This window comes from Brachyhypopomus gauderio, chromosome 4 (genome assembly GCF_052324685.1).
Source record: "Brachyhypopomus gauderio isolate BG-103 chromosome 4, BGAUD_0.2, whole genome shotgun sequence".
Classification (NCBI taxonomy): domain Eukaryota; kingdom Metazoa; phylum Chordata; class Actinopteri; order Gymnotiformes; family Hypopomidae; genus Brachyhypopomus; species Brachyhypopomus gauderio.
Window position 1 is genome coordinate 14,737,140 of NC_135214.1, and position 18,022 is coordinate 14,755,161.

At 45.4% G+C, this 18,022-nt stretch overlaps 2 protein-coding genes across 11 annotated transcripts in view; one reads left to right on the forward strand and one right to left on the reverse strand.

Annotated features, from left to right (window-relative positions):
• tns1b (tensin 1b) overlaps window positions 1-18,022 on the reverse strand; it is a 164,239-nt gene that overhangs the window by 121,919 nt on the left and 24,298 nt on the right. Inside the window, exon 1 of one of the 10 annotated variants that reach the window (XM_077002490.1) lies at window positions 8,507-8,682. The exons of 8 other annotated variants lie outside the window; for them this stretch is intronic. In XM_077002490.1, the coding sequence (XP_076858605.1) occupies window positions 8,507-8,521 (15 nt within the window). In that variant the 5' untranslated portion in view covers window positions 8,522-8,682. Of the gene's footprint in view, window positions 1-290; window positions 402-8,506; window positions 8,683-18,022 lie in introns of those variants that run through there. One more of the 10 variants, XM_077002484.1, reaches the window with a different exon arrangement.
• On the forward strand, window positions 13,776-16,983 carry LOC143511608 (gastricsin-like). Its single transcript, XM_077001191.1, has 9 exons — window positions 13,776-13,834; window positions 14,065-14,185; window positions 14,435-14,552; window positions 14,920-15,038; window positions 15,193-15,380; window positions 15,654-15,770; window positions 16,216-16,363; window positions 16,566-16,664; window positions 16,772-16,983. The coding sequence occupies exons 1-9, from the start codon at window positions 13,776-13,778 to the stop codon at window positions 16,937-16,939; spliced, it is 1,137 nt and encodes a 378-aa protein (XP_076857306.1). The 3' UTR covers window positions 16,940-16,983.

The window sequence follows — 18,022 nt, forward strand, 5'->3', positions numbered from 1 at the left end:
CAAAGCAACGAGAATTTCTTGTTTATCATAAAAAAAAACCCCATGTCATCCTCAACCTACTGCCAGAAGTATGCATTTCAAGTTCAGAAGTAAAATTCAGAACACAAAAACAGAGGGATGTGCAGGTTAGACATACATGTAAATAGCACTAATGTGTTTACTCGTAAACATCTAACTCTGAAAGAGAACAACAAAATAATTAAAATGTGCGCTTAAGTGTTCAGATGTCAGCTGATCTAGGCGGTCCTGACCTCAGAGAGCTCCCCTGAGGGACAAAGACACATCCTTACCTTCCCACTCTTGGTCACCCTTAGAGGGAAAAAGCAGAAGAAGATGAATTTCCACCAGTTGAAGAGCACCGCCAGACACCAGTTCAGACCTGCCATGTCTGTACACGCCCAGACTCTCCCCGTCCTCCCAGGAATCCCAGCATGCACCACTCCACCCGACAACTAGTCGACCACCGAGTCCAGAATGAAAGGTCCGGCATGCGCGGACACAGAGCAGACGCCGGGCGCTCTCTGCCTCCCCGGAGTTTTGGAGCTCTGAGGAGCTTTGAGCAGAGGGGATGGGGAGCAGGGTGGTGCTGACGTGGACGGGACCACTGCTCAGGTCCACTGATGTCCTGCTGTAGCAGGCGCCCTGCACAGACGCTCAGCCACTCCGTCACTGGCTACTGCAGAGTGCACAAGGGGATAAGAGGGAGGGAGAGGGAGAGAGGGAGGGAGAGAGGGAGAGGGGGATGGAGATGGAGAGAGCGAGAGGGAGAGAGAGTAATTGAGGGGCAGACACAAGGGAGAGTGTGCCTGAAGAACAGAGACCACAAGCGAAGGAAGGACTAAGAGTTGAAACAGCGGGACAGCATGAAGTCAGAGGGAAAGAGAAGAAAACATGAGCAGCAGGTAGGGCAGGTGGGGCAGGTGGGGCAGGTGGGGCAGGTGGGGCAGGTGGGGCAGGTGGGGCAGGTGGGATGGGTGGTCTGTGTGGACTCTGTAAGAGGGCTAGTGCGCCTGGTGCTCTGTGACGCTACACTGTGATCCTAGTGTCATCCTACAGGCCATGCAACACACACACACACACACACACACACACACACACACACACACACACACACACACACACACACACACACACAATTGAAAATCCAATAATTAACTGTACCCAAATGGTTATGGAAAGCTGCCTTGACATTTCTGGTTTGATTAAATTAGTTTACAGTATATTTATATATGGCATCTGTTTCTACAAAACATACAACTAAAATTATGGCATTTATTCCAATAACCAATTCGATGCATGGGCAATTCAAGCTGTCTCATCACTGGGCTTCACATCCAGCAAGGAAATCAGTTACATGCTTCTGATAAATGAAAAAATGGCTCCCAGAGCACAATTCTAGTCGAGCCTAAAGAACAAAAGAGTGACCTGGTGTGATGAAGACTGACGAGGGCTTGTTGTGGTACCTGCCTCTTCTCCCCTGGGAGCACTCCATCAGCCGGAGTAAAAGCTCTTATCAAGACGAAGAGAGTGCGGTACCGCCGGCGGCCTGACTGACCAGCTCTCGGGCCATTACGCCCCGCCTGAACACCGGACAGAGTGGCTTACAGAGAACTGGTGAGGTGACGCAACGTCAGGACCAAACACTGCCTGTCTAGTGTACAGCTCCGGAGCTCAAAATGGTTGTGCTGTGTGGTGAGACCAGACAGCCACGGACGTGCGTGCATGCACAAACAGCCCGTGTTATGTAGTCGCTGAATTTTACACAGTGAATCTAACGCAGGCGCGTGTAACAGCAAACATGGCTCACCGAGATGGTGACTAAATGCTTGTCAAAGTTAAGATACAGTGAAATAAATCTATAATTGTGGGGACATAATTCATTCATGGTACTTAATTGAATAGCTGTTAATTAAACCACTTTTGAATGAAATTTTTTGTAAAGTTTACACAGAATACTTTTTGATTAACAGCAAACCTCTAGATAATTCTTGAAAGCATATTGCTTGTTACTATACAATAACTTGTACTACAGCAAACACGCAAACACAACACAAAACATGGATGGCTGCTTTTAAAATGATGACCAAGAGCGAGGATTAAAAAGGTTCTCTATCAGGCTGAACACCCAACGTATTCACCAAACCCAACGATAGCGCTAGCGGCTGCCCAAGGGGAGATAGACTTGAGAAGTGTGATCCATGTGTCATCCTCCAATGATCCACGGTCCACTTCATTAATCTGTTCTCAAGAGTGTTAAAGTGTCTATCATATTACACAGGCGGACAGGGAGATGGTACACACCTGCCATCAAACACCATTAATCTTCTGCATGAGTGGCTGTTTCAAAGTAACAGAGTGGAATCGTTTGCCTTTTACCATGAAGTTTAGGGTGGTCAGATGGGAGGGTGTGGAGGAGGGTAGATGGGAGGTGGAGGGGGTAGATGAGAGGTGGAGGGGGTAGAAGGGAGGTGGAGAGGGGGGTAGATGGGAGGTGGAGGGGTTAGATGGGAGGTGGAGGGGGTAGATGGGAGGTGGAGAGGGTAGATGGGAGGGTGTGGAGGGGGTAGATGGGAGGGTGTGGAGGGGGGTAGATGGGAGGTGGAGGGGTTAGATGGGAGAGTGTGGAGGGGGGTAGATGGGAGGTGGAGGGGTAGATGGGAGAGTGTGGAGGGGGGTAGATGGGAGGTGGAGGGGTTAGATGGGAGGGTGTGGAGGGGGGTAGATGGGAGGTGGAGGGGGGTAGATGGGAGGGTGTGGAGGGGGGTAGATGGGAGGTGGAGGGGGGTAGATGGGAGGTGGAGGGGGTAGATGGGAGGGTGTGGAGGGGGGTAGATGGGAGGTGGAGGGGGTAGATGGGAGGTGGAGGGGGGTAGATGGGAGGGTGTGGAGGGGGGTAGATGGGAGGGTGTGGAGGGGGGTAGATGGGAGGTGGAGGGGGTAGATGGGAGGTGCAGGGGGGTAGATGGGAGGTGGTGGGGGTAGATGGGAGGTGGAGGGGTTAGATGGGAGAGTGTGGAGGGGGGTAGATGGGAGGTGGAGGGGGGTAGATGGGAGGTGGAGGGGGTAGATGGGAGGTGGAGGGGGGTAGATGGGAGGGTGTGGAGGGGGTAGATGTGAGGTGGAGGGGTTAGATGGGAGAGTGTGGACGGGGGTAGATGGGAGGTGGAGGGGGGTAGATGGGAGGTGGAGGGGGGTAGATGGGAGGTGGAGGGGGGTAGATGGGAGGTGGAGGGGGTAGATGGGAGGTGGAGGGGGTAGATGGGAGGTGGAGGGGTTAGATGGGAGAGTGTGGAGGGGGTAGATGGGAGGTGGAGGGGGGTAGATGGGAGGGTGTGGAGGGGGTAGATGTGAGGTGGAGGGGTTAGATGGGAGAGTGTGGACGGGGGTAGATGGGAGGTGGAGGGGGGTAGATGGGAGGTGGAGGGGGGTAGATGGGAGGTGGAGGGGTTAGATGGGAGAGTGTGGAGGGGGGTAGATGGGAGAGTTGTGGTGGGGGTTTGGAGGCCCATGGTAGACTCCACTGGGTCTGCTGCCCCACACTGCTGCTTCAGTAAGCCTCAGACAATAGCAGACAGACAGATTTTTCGGAGAGCACTGTGACTAATTCATCTGTAGCCTACAGCCGGGAGTGGCAAAAGCAGACGAGAAGGTCTGGAGCCACGCCAACGACGGTGGCAGTATCATCAAAGCCACAGACGACCCAGATACTGCTGAGAACGGGGAGCCGGGAAAAAGACGGGTAGACAAAACGATAACAACCCCGGACCATATGTGAGTAATGGGATACTAGAGCTGCAATAAACTGAACTTAAACTTCACGTAAGCATACAGAACCCTGGACGGCGTACAAAATGTATATTAGCCTAACACGACTTGACCTGTTCCCTGCAGTGCAATATGGTGAATTATGCGCTCACAAAAAGCAGGTCGATAAATTTGACTTGGGAGATGGCTCAGGGGAGGCACCAATCAAGTGCCATCTCTTCAGTCGCTCTGTGTGTGTGTCAGTTATAAAATCATACAGGCTCTGGTTCTTTCCATTGTAAAGGGAAATAAAAGGACAGTGTGTAGCTAAACATAAGTGAGCTCTGGCAGATGTGGGAGTCGGCCATGTTCTGGGTGGATCTCTATCCTGTTTTCCAGGCCTACACTGATTTCCAGGAAACCCATCGCACTTCAAGCCAAAAGTGCTGTTGTCTTTTGCAATGCCTGGACAATGAGTCGTGGTGCCCCTAGAGGTCGGACCTGAGGGGTCACCAAATGCAGTGTTTCTTAGCACCCCACGAGCCGTCGAGCCGGCGGACGTGAAACCGTGGCAGCGGGGCCGGTGGGACACAGACCATTTGTGGTCCTCAAGAGGGCCAGTAGAGCTTTACTTTCACTGCGGCTGAGGTGAAGCACTGTTTTGGGAAACACGAGAGCATGAGGTTCAGTCATTGTTTGGGGTCTATTGTCTGAAGGAGAATGAGAGGAAAATGCAGGCTGATGTTTTGAGAGCCATCCAGGAACCATGGGGCCCCAGCTGCACCATGACTCAAACGGGCCGTTCTGGACGAGGACACTCAGGAAGCCCACGTGTCTTTCACCATATCAAGAGTTGCTCGTATTAAATTTTCAGTCTGACAAGGACAGGCGATTTGGCGTGATGTCAAAGTAATCTTACAAAGCTGATTCTAATTCAGTATTCCGTACTTATAACATTTGTGAGGTAACACTATAAACGGTTATCAAGGAATCAATGTTGAATGCGGTACTTACTAAGGATGACACGGACACCAGATTAAACAACATCACTGTCGTGGCAATTTAATCCAAATGTTCCTTTAATTAAAAATTGACCCACTTAGGCACAAGGTAAGAGGATATAGCTTTTAGCTGTATCCCCACTGCAGCAGGCTCTAAGACAGAGCACTGAGGCATGTCAGTGTGTGTGCGTGTGCGTGAGTGAGCCATCAAACTCACCATTATAAAGGAATGAACTTCCCATGCCTGCACTATGTTCTGTAGAGCCACATGGAGGTTTGTTTTGATGGATGTGAAAAAAGCCGCCCTCGTGAGGGTTCGTTTTGTTTCAAATTTCAGCTGTCAGTACTCAACCCTGACAGTATTTCAGCTGTCAGTACTCAACCCTGACAGTATTTCAGCCTTGGCCTCAGCCCCGGTGACATTACACAGTGCATTTGCACCATAAATGTGCACCCTTAAGCTGGTTAGGACCCTGCACCCCCAAAAATGTGCTCAACACATCGTATATATTTCACTCTGAGATCTTTAAAAATAAGCTCAAATACAAACAAATGGTTATGCAAAGAACAACATTAAATATGAGCTAGCCCAGCCATGTGTGCAGCTCAGTGCAGCTTATATATACGCAAAACTGTGAAGAACGGCTCAGTTAAAAAGCTTCAGTAGAACACAAATGATTACTGCCAGCAGGGACTACCCCACCCCCCGCTATTGATCCATGTCAGTAAAGCTGTACACGTAGCAGACAACGTTATCGCAGAAATGTCTTTCACAGCGACGTGCACGACCTTGCTATTCCATACAAGGCACGGAGCGACAAACGTTTACAATAAGGCTCCGGACCTGAGCCGAGTTTACAGACAAGGCTGGCTTCATAAATTGCTCTTCATAGCTGTCCAAGAACTAGCGTGAGCTTGTTTGAACAAAAGAAAGCTATGGTTATATGCGGTGAAAAAGCCAGCGTCGTGGTCTCATTCAAGTGTAGCAGCAGAGGAGGAAAACAGCACGGAGGAGGACAAGACATCGGAAGAGAAGAAGGATTAGCAGAAGGAGCCGGGACTGCACTGCCCACTGAATGAAGCTTTAATTGGGCCTCTTTTGTCCCCAAATTGGCCATCTCTGTGTGGCCTTTAAGGGTTCTGCACAAAGCCCATACAAAATGAAAAAACAGGATGGAATATCCTCTCCGCCTCCCCTTAGACAGGGTCTCTGGTGCCAGAGCTCTTTGAAAGCCCAACGATCCCTCTCTGAGGGTCCTGCCTCACCCTACCTGAACAGAGCCCCTTTAAGCCCAACACTGAATAGAGCTTAATAAGACGGGCGGCAGGAACTCAACCGTACAAACCCGGGCAGAGTCGCGCCTTCTGAAGGGCTAACAGGACCCCTCGCTCTCGAAAATGAGAAAGGGGCTTTTAAAAACATACAGAAGATGTTGCAACACACTGCCGATCCTGAACCCTCTGCGGTGCACACATTTAACAGCTTTCCTCCCACTCCAAGCTGCAGAGCACGGAGATGCTCAGGGCTACCCAGGGTCATGCAGGATCGACGACCCGGCCTGCCTCTACCACATCTACCTCTTAATGAACACTCTCGCCGCTCATCCTTTAAGGAGATAAGCGGCTGAGGCCCTCTCTCCCCCTTCCCCAATTGCGCAGTGACCCTCGGGAGCGCCGGCTCGCGGTGGGAGTCATAGGTGCATCTGAAGTGCTGCAGTTCTTGATGACGCATCTTCAGGCTGCTTGCACCCGCCATGACTACAGAGACGTGTAACGTGGTGCAATTCTTTAATTGTGCTTTAAAGTTCACAGTTTGTAGTCGTTGTTTCCCTGGCTGGGTTGTTTCACGGTTTTCCAACACATGGCTCATATCTGAGCTGAAGTTCGGCTGCTCTCTGTAGCTGCCAGGGGAGGGTCTTTATGTAAGATACAGCTAATCCCTTTACTCTGAAATGGAAACCCAGCAGTGATACCGCCAGATGCAGAAATTCTTGATCTGTGACTACAACCCAACTACAAAGAGAGAGGTGGTGACAGAGTCCAACCCAGTACAATGACTTCTTTGATAAGGTTAAGCAAATTAATACCAATATCCCTGCATACCAAGGAGAGGCGGAATTTAAAACAAATGACGTAATGCATGAGGATTTTTGTTTGTGCATCTTATGTCAGTGAGCCTAATCTTAATGCTGCACGGTTGTGTTTGCATGCCCGTCCAGCAGCTGGTCCACGGAGACATGTCCCGCTCAGAAGCTCATTCAAAAGGTCACCGCTTTGGCCAGGCGCTCCGCAATTCCGTTCAGTGGCCATGCACACACGCCTGTTATTTTCATCGCCAGTTTGTTTCTACACAGGGTGCTAAGTTGCGGAGCAGCGAGCCAAACTCTGCTGTAGAGACGAGCCTCAGGCGTGGGGGGGGGGGGGGGGGTGTACGCTTCACTTGCAGGCCCCTATAGCTGGCACAGTCCACAAAGATGACTCCGCAAAAGGTAAATGGACCCCCTGAATGACCTCCAGACACTGTGACCAGGAATGCAGAGAACTCACAACACAAAACCATTAAGAGACATCAAGACAGCGAGAACAAATCCAACCTTGCTGCTGTCAGACCCATCACCTTTGGAGGGAGCTGCCCTCTGTGCTTGTCTGATCTACCAACATGCGTCAAACCACTTTTTTGTATGTTTTCTTTTGCATTGTTTTTTTTGTCATTGAGACAAGCTGTGGAATGCGTGTGGTTAGTAAACCAGAACACAAGCATTCTTAGCGGTAATGTCACTAATGGCCCCGGCTCAACCGTTTCAATTTCCAAGGTGTGAGAATGAAACAGTTCACGCAACATCTAACTTAAAGTGTTTGTACTCTAATACTCCAGTGGATTTAATAACAACAAGTGTTAAAGTCTGATTATTTTGTTTCAGTTAATTATATTATCTTTAAATAAATGTATGCATAATGCACAAAGACACTGGAAATGCCTTCAGAATGCAGAAATATAGCATCATCTCATCTCATCTCATCTCGTCTCATCTGGTCTCTGCGATGCAGCTTCGTTCAGCTATTTAACTGGCAACAGACAAGTTCTCTTTACGGTCTCTGTTCTCCCTTCATGAACCAGATTTCAATTTGGGAACCTTGGCAACATCACAGCGTCCTAGATAAGAGCACGGACCGCTTACCCTACGACAAAGCATAATTCGTGCCGAGGACGAAGGTCCAAACAAAGCCATCTCAGAGGGTTGTTATAGTCTGCCTGTGATTGGTCACAGTTTTGTAAACAGACAGTCTGCTACTAGTAAGTTCTTCAATGAAGATATATTCCACGCAACAACCTCATCAGCAAGTCCATGCTTGGAGCTATTTCAAAGGACATAAAATCTCAAGTGTTGAGCTAACAGCCCTGCCACAGGAGGCTAAACATCGTACACTTGACATCATCATCTGGTTTATCTTATTCTTTCAGTTTCACACCATTTGCACTAAATAAGTTTATCAGTCAGGTCTGTGTCCAACACCAGGTTAATTAAAAGTCAAAACTACCCAAGACAAAGAACAGAAAGCCACTTTAAGAAAGAAAAAAATATATATGTTTTCAATTTTTCTTAGGTATCTGTAATATGGTAACCAGAGACAGCAGTTCTTGTTACAAAAAACGTTTTTCATCTTGTGATGTTCTCAGAGCCTGACAGCTCATTCATGGTGAGGCTAGTCTCATCCCTGTGGTCCCTAACGGAGCAGACAGCACTCAGCCCCACACTCACCAGCCAAAGGGGCATCGCTCTGTCCGTCTTGCTGGTGCTGCTGTGCCTTCGTCTCCCGTCTGGATCGCACCTTGAACGGAAGCGGTTCTGGTTGCCAATCAGGTCCACACACAGTTGTGTGTCTGGGCTAGTGTTTCATGGACAATGCCATAGTCTCAGTCTCTCCACGACAGCACGCAGCTAGAACAAGAGTCTGGCAGTCTGGGCTTTGTCCTGACATATTTCCTGAGTTGCATTGTAAGCCCCATGGAAAGGAAACACACACACACACACACACACACACACATATATACGGTCACACACACTTTTCTGTGGGATTCTCCTTGGGGAGCTGATGGGGTAATGCGTAGTGTACTTGCATCAGTTTTTTCTTTTTTTTCTTCAAAGTGTTTTTCAGAGGTCAAAGTTTAACCAGCGCTTCGCTAAAGACTCCAGTCCAGACCTAAATTCTTAACTTTCCATTGATCATTGACAGAGTTTTCAAAGGACCACGTCCAGACTGTCCCTACCCCACCGGCTATGTTATTACATGAACAGGAGACCCGAGTTATTTACTATGTGTTCATAAGTAACACTGCATTCATTCCACTCTGAAAGGTCAAGAAATACAAAACTAAACAATGGATGAAACTTCATCAGTCAAGATTTTCCAGGTCTGTATAAAGACCCAATAATTGTGTCATGAACTTATAGCATGACATAATCTCACAACAAGTTGGAGCCAAAAATGACATAATACCTTTTCACAGTGCAATTATGTCATTTTAGCCATTGCTAAACTCTTTATTACCACTGAAATTTCATGACTGGGAAAACCCTTTCGCTAAGCATGCCATTTTGACAAACAAGAAAATAAGATATCAGTTACTATGCTGTATAATATTTTTTAAAAGAAATGAGAATCCCTTTCTAGGTCATTTTATAGATCTGCCACTTTACGCTTGGCATATCTCTTGTCTTCACAGTTTTCAATCTCTGGGATGTTGGATAAAAGGTGGTCACATATGTATATACACACTCCTGCATCCACAGGCCAATGGGCTGGTCGTCCTGCTCTCTGCCCTCTCACAGTCAGAGCTGAAATGAGTCATGGTCAAAACCAGTCGATGTTTGTAGGCCAGGGCAGTCTGAACCACTGAACCAGCGGCAGAAAGGTGAGCTTGAAGACTTCCCGCCCTAGAACCCAGTGTGCTCATCCCCAGTGCTAAATCCAGAAAGCACTGGGGGGAGGGAATCTGAGATCTGACTAGATCCTGGAGAGAAAGAGAGAGAGAGAGAGAGAGAGAGAGAGGGATACAGGGCATGATGGAAAGAACATTATTCACCTTTCCATATTAAATGACAAGATGGCAGCAGGAGAAGGCACAGGACACCCCAGGAGCGTGTTGTTCATTACACAGAAGGAGATTTACAGCTCCCCAGAGCAACAGCTGCCACAGGGCCGTCGACCACCAACTCTCTCCTCTTAACCACAGCCGTAACCACAGCCGTAACCACAGCCTCTGCCAAGCCACTCCCCCGCAGCACTGATCCCAGCAGGGATCCTGCCACACGCTTCACTGCCACAGGTTAGCATGCTGGGGACAGACAGAGGGACAGATGCCAGCTGCAACACACAGCCAACAGCAGCGCTGACGATTATGTTTACATCAGAGCTTGAACGGTTCCTGGAGGCATTCACTCATTTGTGTTCAATTCCATAGATCCCGCATAGGTACGTGGGTCCACTAGGATGTTGCGGTGGTAAATATGGGCTCGGGGATTACAGTTGAATGTTTACAGGCTAGAGAATGGCAGGTATAAAAATAGCAACACTCTGTCAGGACACACTGTTCCCCTGCAAAGCCAGAGAGAGTGAGGCCAGAACTGGGGCCTGACCCAGAACACACACTTATACTCACACAAATACACAGACAAGCACACATACGCACAGGAAACACACTGTCCACTGCAGGAAACACCTCAGTCTGGCACGCTAACTTTAGGAACCTTTGGCCTGCTCCACCTCCTTCTCTCTATTACAGGAAACGCCACACCACGCCTCCATCCTGGACTCCCCAGGGACCCCGTCCCCTCAAACAGGTCCAGCCTGAGTGGCAGACCGTGCCGGGACAACCCTGGGCTGGCGGGCAAGACTCGCTCTGCTGGGACTCCGCAAAAAGAGACGAAAGTGTACCGCATGCGTAAAATGCATTACAGGCTTTCATGAAGGCACGCTCACGTGAACGGCAATCGCAAGGCCGCTGAGAGGGACAGCAGATGTTCAGTGGTGTGTGGTGTGATAACAAGAGTGTGTTATGAGTGCACTCCAGTACTACACAGAGGAGGAATGTTGCTTGAAGCTCTGGCTTGCTGTAAGCATAAAACTGTGGCTTATGTAAAATGTATGCTTTATTGCAGCAATAGTGTATTTTTATATTGCCTTTTTCCAATAATTGCAAGCCAGGCTACTGAATGAAAGTATTAAGCCACAGTGGATTGTACTGTATCTAAATGCTAAATTTTAAAGTTTGCTTGTTTGCATTCCTCAGGATCAGCCTGAAAGACTTTGCTCCAAAACGAGGTGGTATATCTAAGCAGTCTCGTTAGAGTCTTTCTGCTGTCTCTCTTTAGGTCTGAGGGTTGGCATGAGGCAGACTGTGAGATGAGGGATATGGCCTAGAGCTCATCATCAGAGATCATCAGATACTTCTGCTCCTCCTGCAGAGGCCTGCACATACAATTACAATCCCACGGTGGAATGAAAACCAGGAAAGCAGAGCGTAGCATGAGCTGGAATAACAAAAAAATGACAAGCAAATTATTCATTAGTAACCAAAGCAAGTACTTCAGACATGTGAAAAATAAACAGTCACTTAAAGGTAAAATGCATCCAGCTTTGTCTGGAGGAACTAAGTCACCGTGGAGATGGGCTTTTCAGTCTGTTTACTACCTGATGATTATCCTGGGATTTCTGAAGTCTTTGCCAAAACCTTAGAGGACTAACCCTGTTTTCATGGAATATCCTGAAACAACAACAGTCCTAAGGGAAAGACTGTTCTTATGTATAAGGATTTAGCAAACTAAAGTCCAAACAGTGTGGCATATTATTTTAAAGATTCACTTGATTAATAATGTGTATAATAAGGTGTAAATTAAAGTGCAGACTTAGTGAACAAAGTGGCCCCTCATGGGAACATAATCGGCACTGCAGCATTACGAGTGCTGTGGTTCATCTACTAGACCAGCAGGTTTCACTTCTCTTTATTACAATGCCTCCATCTTGTGGCCAGAGACCTTTGGCCTTTTGTCTTTTATATTTTTACACAAACTGGCCAAAATGATGGACATATGATCCTTATACACACCATGTACAATTTAAAGAAACGCTATAGGCATCAACAGATATGTGCAGGTGTGGGAAATTAAATACTATGAGACTACAACTATCATGTTTTTGCATACTTTGCGTCTCATTTGTGAAACGGTGGGTCAGCATAAGTGTCACAGGCAGTGACATTAGGTGCTCACAGGGTCCTGTTGTTTTAGCATGAAGAGCACAATAATATCCTGTCAGTCGGGCCCTGGTGACAATCTGGTCCTCAAACAAGCAAAAGATTCTCTCAGGAAAAAGAGTGAAAGAAACCGACAGACAGAAAGGTCTCTGGGGCTTCTTTCCCACAGTTCACTCATTGGTATTCATCACTCAGACTGTTGGACAGGCCACTGAAGCTTAAATATTCATGAAGCTTTAAGTCAAACGACAGACAAAAGTGACTGTCAAAGGTGAAATCCCTGACGCCACATCTCAGAAAAAAGGCCTGCTTGTGTAGATGTGTCTGTACGTTCTGTCAATAGCAACTCTTTTTAACCCATTTTCCTCCGCTTTGTGGTTTGTTATGATTTGCAGGGCTGGGTAGTAATGAAGTAAATGTGATTACACGTATTACGTAATCATTACACGTTATGTAATCATAATACAAAAAACGCACATTTGTGAAAATGTGGTTACTAAAGTTATCCTTTTTAATTACTCTAATCGAGTTCCCAACTTTCAACATCAGCAACAATGCAGCCCTGAAGCTAAATGTGCACCTGTGTTTTGTTCCTACGCTGGGACTAGGGGCCTTTACTACAATGAAATCTTGCAATGAAATCTTATGCAATGGAATCTTATGAACTTTTGCAAGGTCTTTCTGGTACGATTTATGCCTTTGCTTGCCTTCATTACTGATTACATTTATTTTATTTTTTGCTTAACTGACGATAATGGATCTGAGAGAGAAAGGGTATGAGAGTGTAACAGGATTTCAATCCTCTGTGTGTTCTGTACATACAGCAGAATTGACAATAAAGATGACTTTGACTAAAAGCCAGACTGTGCTAATGTAGTTGAAACAGCTAGTCACTGAAGTTTGCCCATAATCGTTATGTCTGTCTTGTTAATCCTAGCCCTGTTTGTTATTGTAAGTCTCTGTTCAAGCCCTTTGTTTGTATTTTGTGTTTCTGTTCATTATGTCTTATATTTCCCTTCATTTTGAATCTATGACCATGGACCATTCTAATCACTATGGTACTGGATTTCCCCTTAATAACTCTGCATTTGTGTCTGCAGACAAGTTGGTGCACCGCAAAACTACATCAGCCTTCAGCTCTGGGGCTGTACACATCAAACATCTCAGATTAAATAAAATTAAATTAAATGACATTCAGTAACTTCAGACAAAATGTTCACCTCTAAAATACTACATAGTATATACTGCACGGTACTGTGCTTGTGCGGGATGCCTTCAAGGCTAAATGACAGATTACAGCTGTGTCATGTGGCTGTTCTAAATGTATTCTAAGTGTGTTCTAATCTCTAAATGGAACATTACTGAACACATTTAGAATTTAAAATTTATTTAGAATTTAAATTTTATGCCCAGTCACGTATATCAGTTAACATGAGCAAATAGTAGGCCTAATCCCAAGCCAGTTAGTTGGTACTTAATATACACTTACATATCTATCATTTTCTTCCTCAGTAACCAGACTGAAACCATGCACTAGAATCAGAAGTAGTTATAATAGACTGGTATGAGTTAAGAGTTAATCTCTGTTGGCTCTGATAAAAAGCAAACATCAGATGTGCAGAAAATTTATTTTGTGAATGTCTTATCACAATTTCTTTTAGTTTAAATCAGAAAGTGCCATTGTAGGGCACTGCAGGCAGATAAGGTCAGGTTATAAGTATGTTGGGTTTCATTTGGCTGGTGTGTGTTTATGTGGAACAGAAGTCTGTGGAAACATGATGAAGGCTTTGATATTAGGCCTGCTCTGTCTGGCTCTCACGGAAGGACTCGTCAGGTAAGAGAAGATTGTGGTAGACTCTACCGTGGTGCTATGGTAGGCTCCTGGTGGAGATATGAAAGGGAGATTTTCAGATACTAGAATCAGCCCAACCTCCACACACCGAGACGAGAAAGGGTAAAATGACAGAGATGAGCGGAGAATAAACCCAAGGAACAGAGAAAAGCCATGACATTACTTCTGAAGATGCAGCAGGTTCATCAGGCTACTCTGAACATCTTGTGTAGAGTTCCTCTGGTGAAGAAGAAGACCTTAATGGAGGAGAGACGGCTCCTGAAGGAAGCTCTGGAGGAGACCCCGTACAGTTCCGAGCAAGGTTCAGGCGAGAACTTGATCAACCAAGATGATGTAAGGCTGACCGCTAAATGTTACACATTGTAGGTAACTTGCATTGCAATCTTATTTACATCATCGTAAAAATTGCAGAGCTCTCTAATCTCAAATATCTCTAATGGAAATTTTAAGAAGTAGCTGTGGTCACTTAATGCCATGTGTTCAACATCCTTATTGCAATAGACAAACATAGTCCTTGTTCAATATTCAGTGTCTTTCATACCTTCCAGGGAGTGTTAAGACCAATATCTGTGTTAACTCCAGATGGCTTACTTTGGAAAGATCGGAATAGGGACTCCAGCCCAATACTTCTACGTCCACTTTGACACTGGCTCAACTACTCTCTGGGTCAACTCTGTCTACTGCAACAGTGATACCTGCTGTGAGTAGCATAAGAGAAGGTATCTAGTATTGCTTCCATGGGTGTTTCCATGGGTAACAATTTCAGCATTTTTTATTAGAAAAAGCAAAAAACAAAGAACCAAAAATGTGATTGTTAATTTTGTTCTATGAATTCTGAAAGACAACTTCAGAAGAACAATCATTCTTTTTTTTCTTTTTTCTGTGCCTTTCCAAATAGTTTTATGTAGTTTTATCTAACTTTTGAAAACTAGAGTACCAGCAGTACCAGTCTTTCTATAAGGTTTTTTACGTTTCAAGGACAACCCCCCCCCCCCCCCCCCACACACACATACACACACACACACAAACAAACACACCCCTTCCACTGCCCATACTTTGTTTTCCAGCTTATCATCCTCTCTTCAATCCAAGTAATTCCTCTACGTACCACAGCAATGGACAACCATTTTCAATCCAGTATGGGACCGGAAGTGTTTCTGGTGTTATTGGTTATGACACAGTCACAGTAAGTCTGACCTAATATTCTGTACCTAAAGACAGCAGAAATGTTTTTTTGTGGATTCAAATCTTCTGCCACAGGCAATCACAGATTAGTCTTACCTGTGCTTCAACACATATCAGTTAATTATTCAGTGGACTTTAAAACTCTCTTTTCACAGATGGGTGAGCTTATTGTCACAAATCAGAAGATCGGTTTAAGTCAGTCTGAGCCCGGCAATCACTTTGCAAGACCTCTGCATGATGGAATCATGGGTTTGGCCTTCAAGCCTGACCAAGGAACCATTGTGGATACCATGATCCAGGAAGGCGTTATTGAGGAACCTGTCTTTGCCTTCTACCTGAGCAGGTGAAGAAAACGATACAGCATATGAAAATACCTCATAACAATAACATCTATGAAGAGATCTGTGATATCATTCTAAATGGTCATTGACCACTGCCCCCCGACACACTTAGTAGGAAACCAAGATTGCAAATAGTCTTTTTTTATAGCTAGATGCTGGATCCAAAAAGTGTGAACTAGCTGGGGCTCTTCTGTTGAGGAAAACATGATTGTAATCAAACACACATGAGGAAATACTGCTATTCCACTAATCCATCTAATGTAATGACTAAACAGGGACTCTGAGACTGGCAGTGAGGTTATGTTTGGAGGAACCGATCCCTCTTACTACCAGGGCCAAATCAACTGGGTTCCAGTACAAGAAGAGTCTCACTGGCAATTGAAATTTGAAGGGTAAGTGAGCCAAAATACCAAAGAAACAACATTTTATTCAGAAAATAATTAACATATGACCCTTAAAAATGCACAAGTGATTTCTGAAGCTAAATATGTTATCCCCACTGATTTTTTTAAACATAGGAGGGCACATTGCCCTGTAACAGCTTTACATTTTTGATTTTGATGACAATTTATAAATCTACTGAAAACTAAAAAATGGCGTGCTCTGTTAGTTTTTTGTCTATACTGTAGGCTAAAACATCAACTTTTAGCACTTAGCATAATATGCAGACATCTTAAATGCAATATCTTTCAACAAATATATGATTGAAAAATTGAAACCAAATGAGTTCATGTATATTGATAATCGGATTAGAGCATGCAGTGAAGGTTAGCTGACATTTAGTTGACCAAAGATTTCAAAGATGCAAAATCTCAAAGGTCTTTGTCCAATCCTTAGTTTTGAGGTGAATCACGAGTCCTCAGGCTGGTGTGAGAATGGATGCACAGCCATAACTGACACAGGTACGTCTCTTCTACTGTGTCCTACACAATATGTGGACGATCTCCATCAAATGCTTGGATCCCAGCAGGACCAAAATGGCAATGTGAGCCAATTCTATACAGTCACATTACTCAGTTTAAACACTTTTATTGTCATCTCAAGCATTTTTCTTATCTGTTCCAAGAAGAGCCAAAGAATATTGCCATAAAAAACTGCAAACCATAAACACATGGCTGACATTACTGCAGTCAAATTTTTCTGAAGCGAGGTTTGCTGGAGCTCACTGGCCTGTGTTATGGTTCCAGTACGTGTTTGACTGCAGTGAAGTCAGCAGCCTTCCTCCCTTAACATTCGTGATGAACGGAGCTCACCTACACCTGCCAGCCTCTGCATATGTGCTTCAGGTGAGAGCAACGCTGTCTGGCCATTTCCTCTTCTTTTGCTGTGATCCATATTGGTTAATAATATCTTGGTCAAACTGGTGTATACGCTCAGATCTCTAATCAAACAGGAAGAAGATTCCAGTGGTAATCCATATTGCCGCAGTGGGATCAGTAGTTCCGGCGAAGAGAACAGGAACGGGCTTCCTTACTGGATCCTGGGAGACGTCTTCCTCAGACAGTTCTACTCCGTGTTCGACCAGGGGAATGCGAGGGTGGGATTCGCAGCCTTGGCGTAGAGTTATCACACACTCTAAAGCCGGGTCCACACAGGGCAGCACAATGCTGCAGCAGCTCAAGTGGTGACACTGTGCAGTTTGTCTAACCACAAAACAATTGATCAGATATTTTGATGGTACGCTAGAAATCTGAAATGCCACAAAGCAATAAAAGCCTTCAGCTCTGGAGTTATATGTCTGCCACTTGGCCATTACAGAAGTCACTGACTTTGTATTGTCCCTACAAATTTCTCATTTGCCGGCAAAAAATCCTTAGTATGGTGCAGAGGTGGGGACTCGAGTCACATGACTTGGACTCGAGTCAGACTCGAGTCATTAATATTAAGACTTTTGACTTGACTTGAAAAAATATTCAGAGACTTAGACTTGACTTGGACTTTTACACCAATAACTTGGGACTTGAATTGGACTTGAACCTGTTTACTTGCAAAGACTTGATTTTTTTTACCCCAAATCTAAATTTTAAAACGCATATTAATATTTATAAAGTGCACCCCATTAATTTCATTTCCGTCCTTCTGACGCAGACCGGCGTTACACCAGATTCTGTGACCGTCGAGTTTTGTGACCACAGGGGGCGCTATTTCACAGTTTCTGTTCAGAGGCACAAACGCTTTACGAATGCTACGTAAACTACGCTGATGCACTTTCTTTACTCGTTTTGTTGGTGTCCACGAGCCAAAATATGACAGATGTTTATATTTACATTTATCGTCTCTTAATTACATAAATGTACTTAAACAAGATTTACCATCCCCTCACCATTGCAGCCAACAAAGAAATCATGAATGGGATGTACAGGTGAGCCTTTTTAACTGGGGTCACCAATTCTGACGGCAGCCATCAGAATATGTGACCCCACTGAATCTCCAGGTAACAATAGTAGCCTACACCGTGACCCCACAATAACAGAAAACAATGAAAAAATAACCCTAACCTTTTATTAGTCTATATTTAAACATTTTATCCAAATGTTTAGAATAACCATTCGTAATAACAGCATCTTGCTTATGATGAAGCTTGCTATTTTCATGTAAAATGATGTAACGAAACATTCTTGTTTAAGTACATTTATGTAATTAA

Excerpts from the sequence above, each read along its gene's own strand:
- LOC143511608 (XM_077001191.1), top strand. The coding sequence starts at position 13,776 with ATGATGAAGGCTTTGATATTAGGCCTGCTCTGTCTGGCTCTCACGGAA. Across the intron at positions 14,186-14,434 it reads ACTTGATCAACCAAGATGAT|ATGGCTTACTTTGGAAAGAT; the intron begins GTAAGGCTGACC and ends TGTTAACTCCAG. Across the intron at positions 16,665-16,771 it reads CCTCTGCATATGTGCTTCAG|GAAGAAGATTCCAGTGGTAA; the intron begins GTGAGAGCAACG and ends CTAATCAAACAG.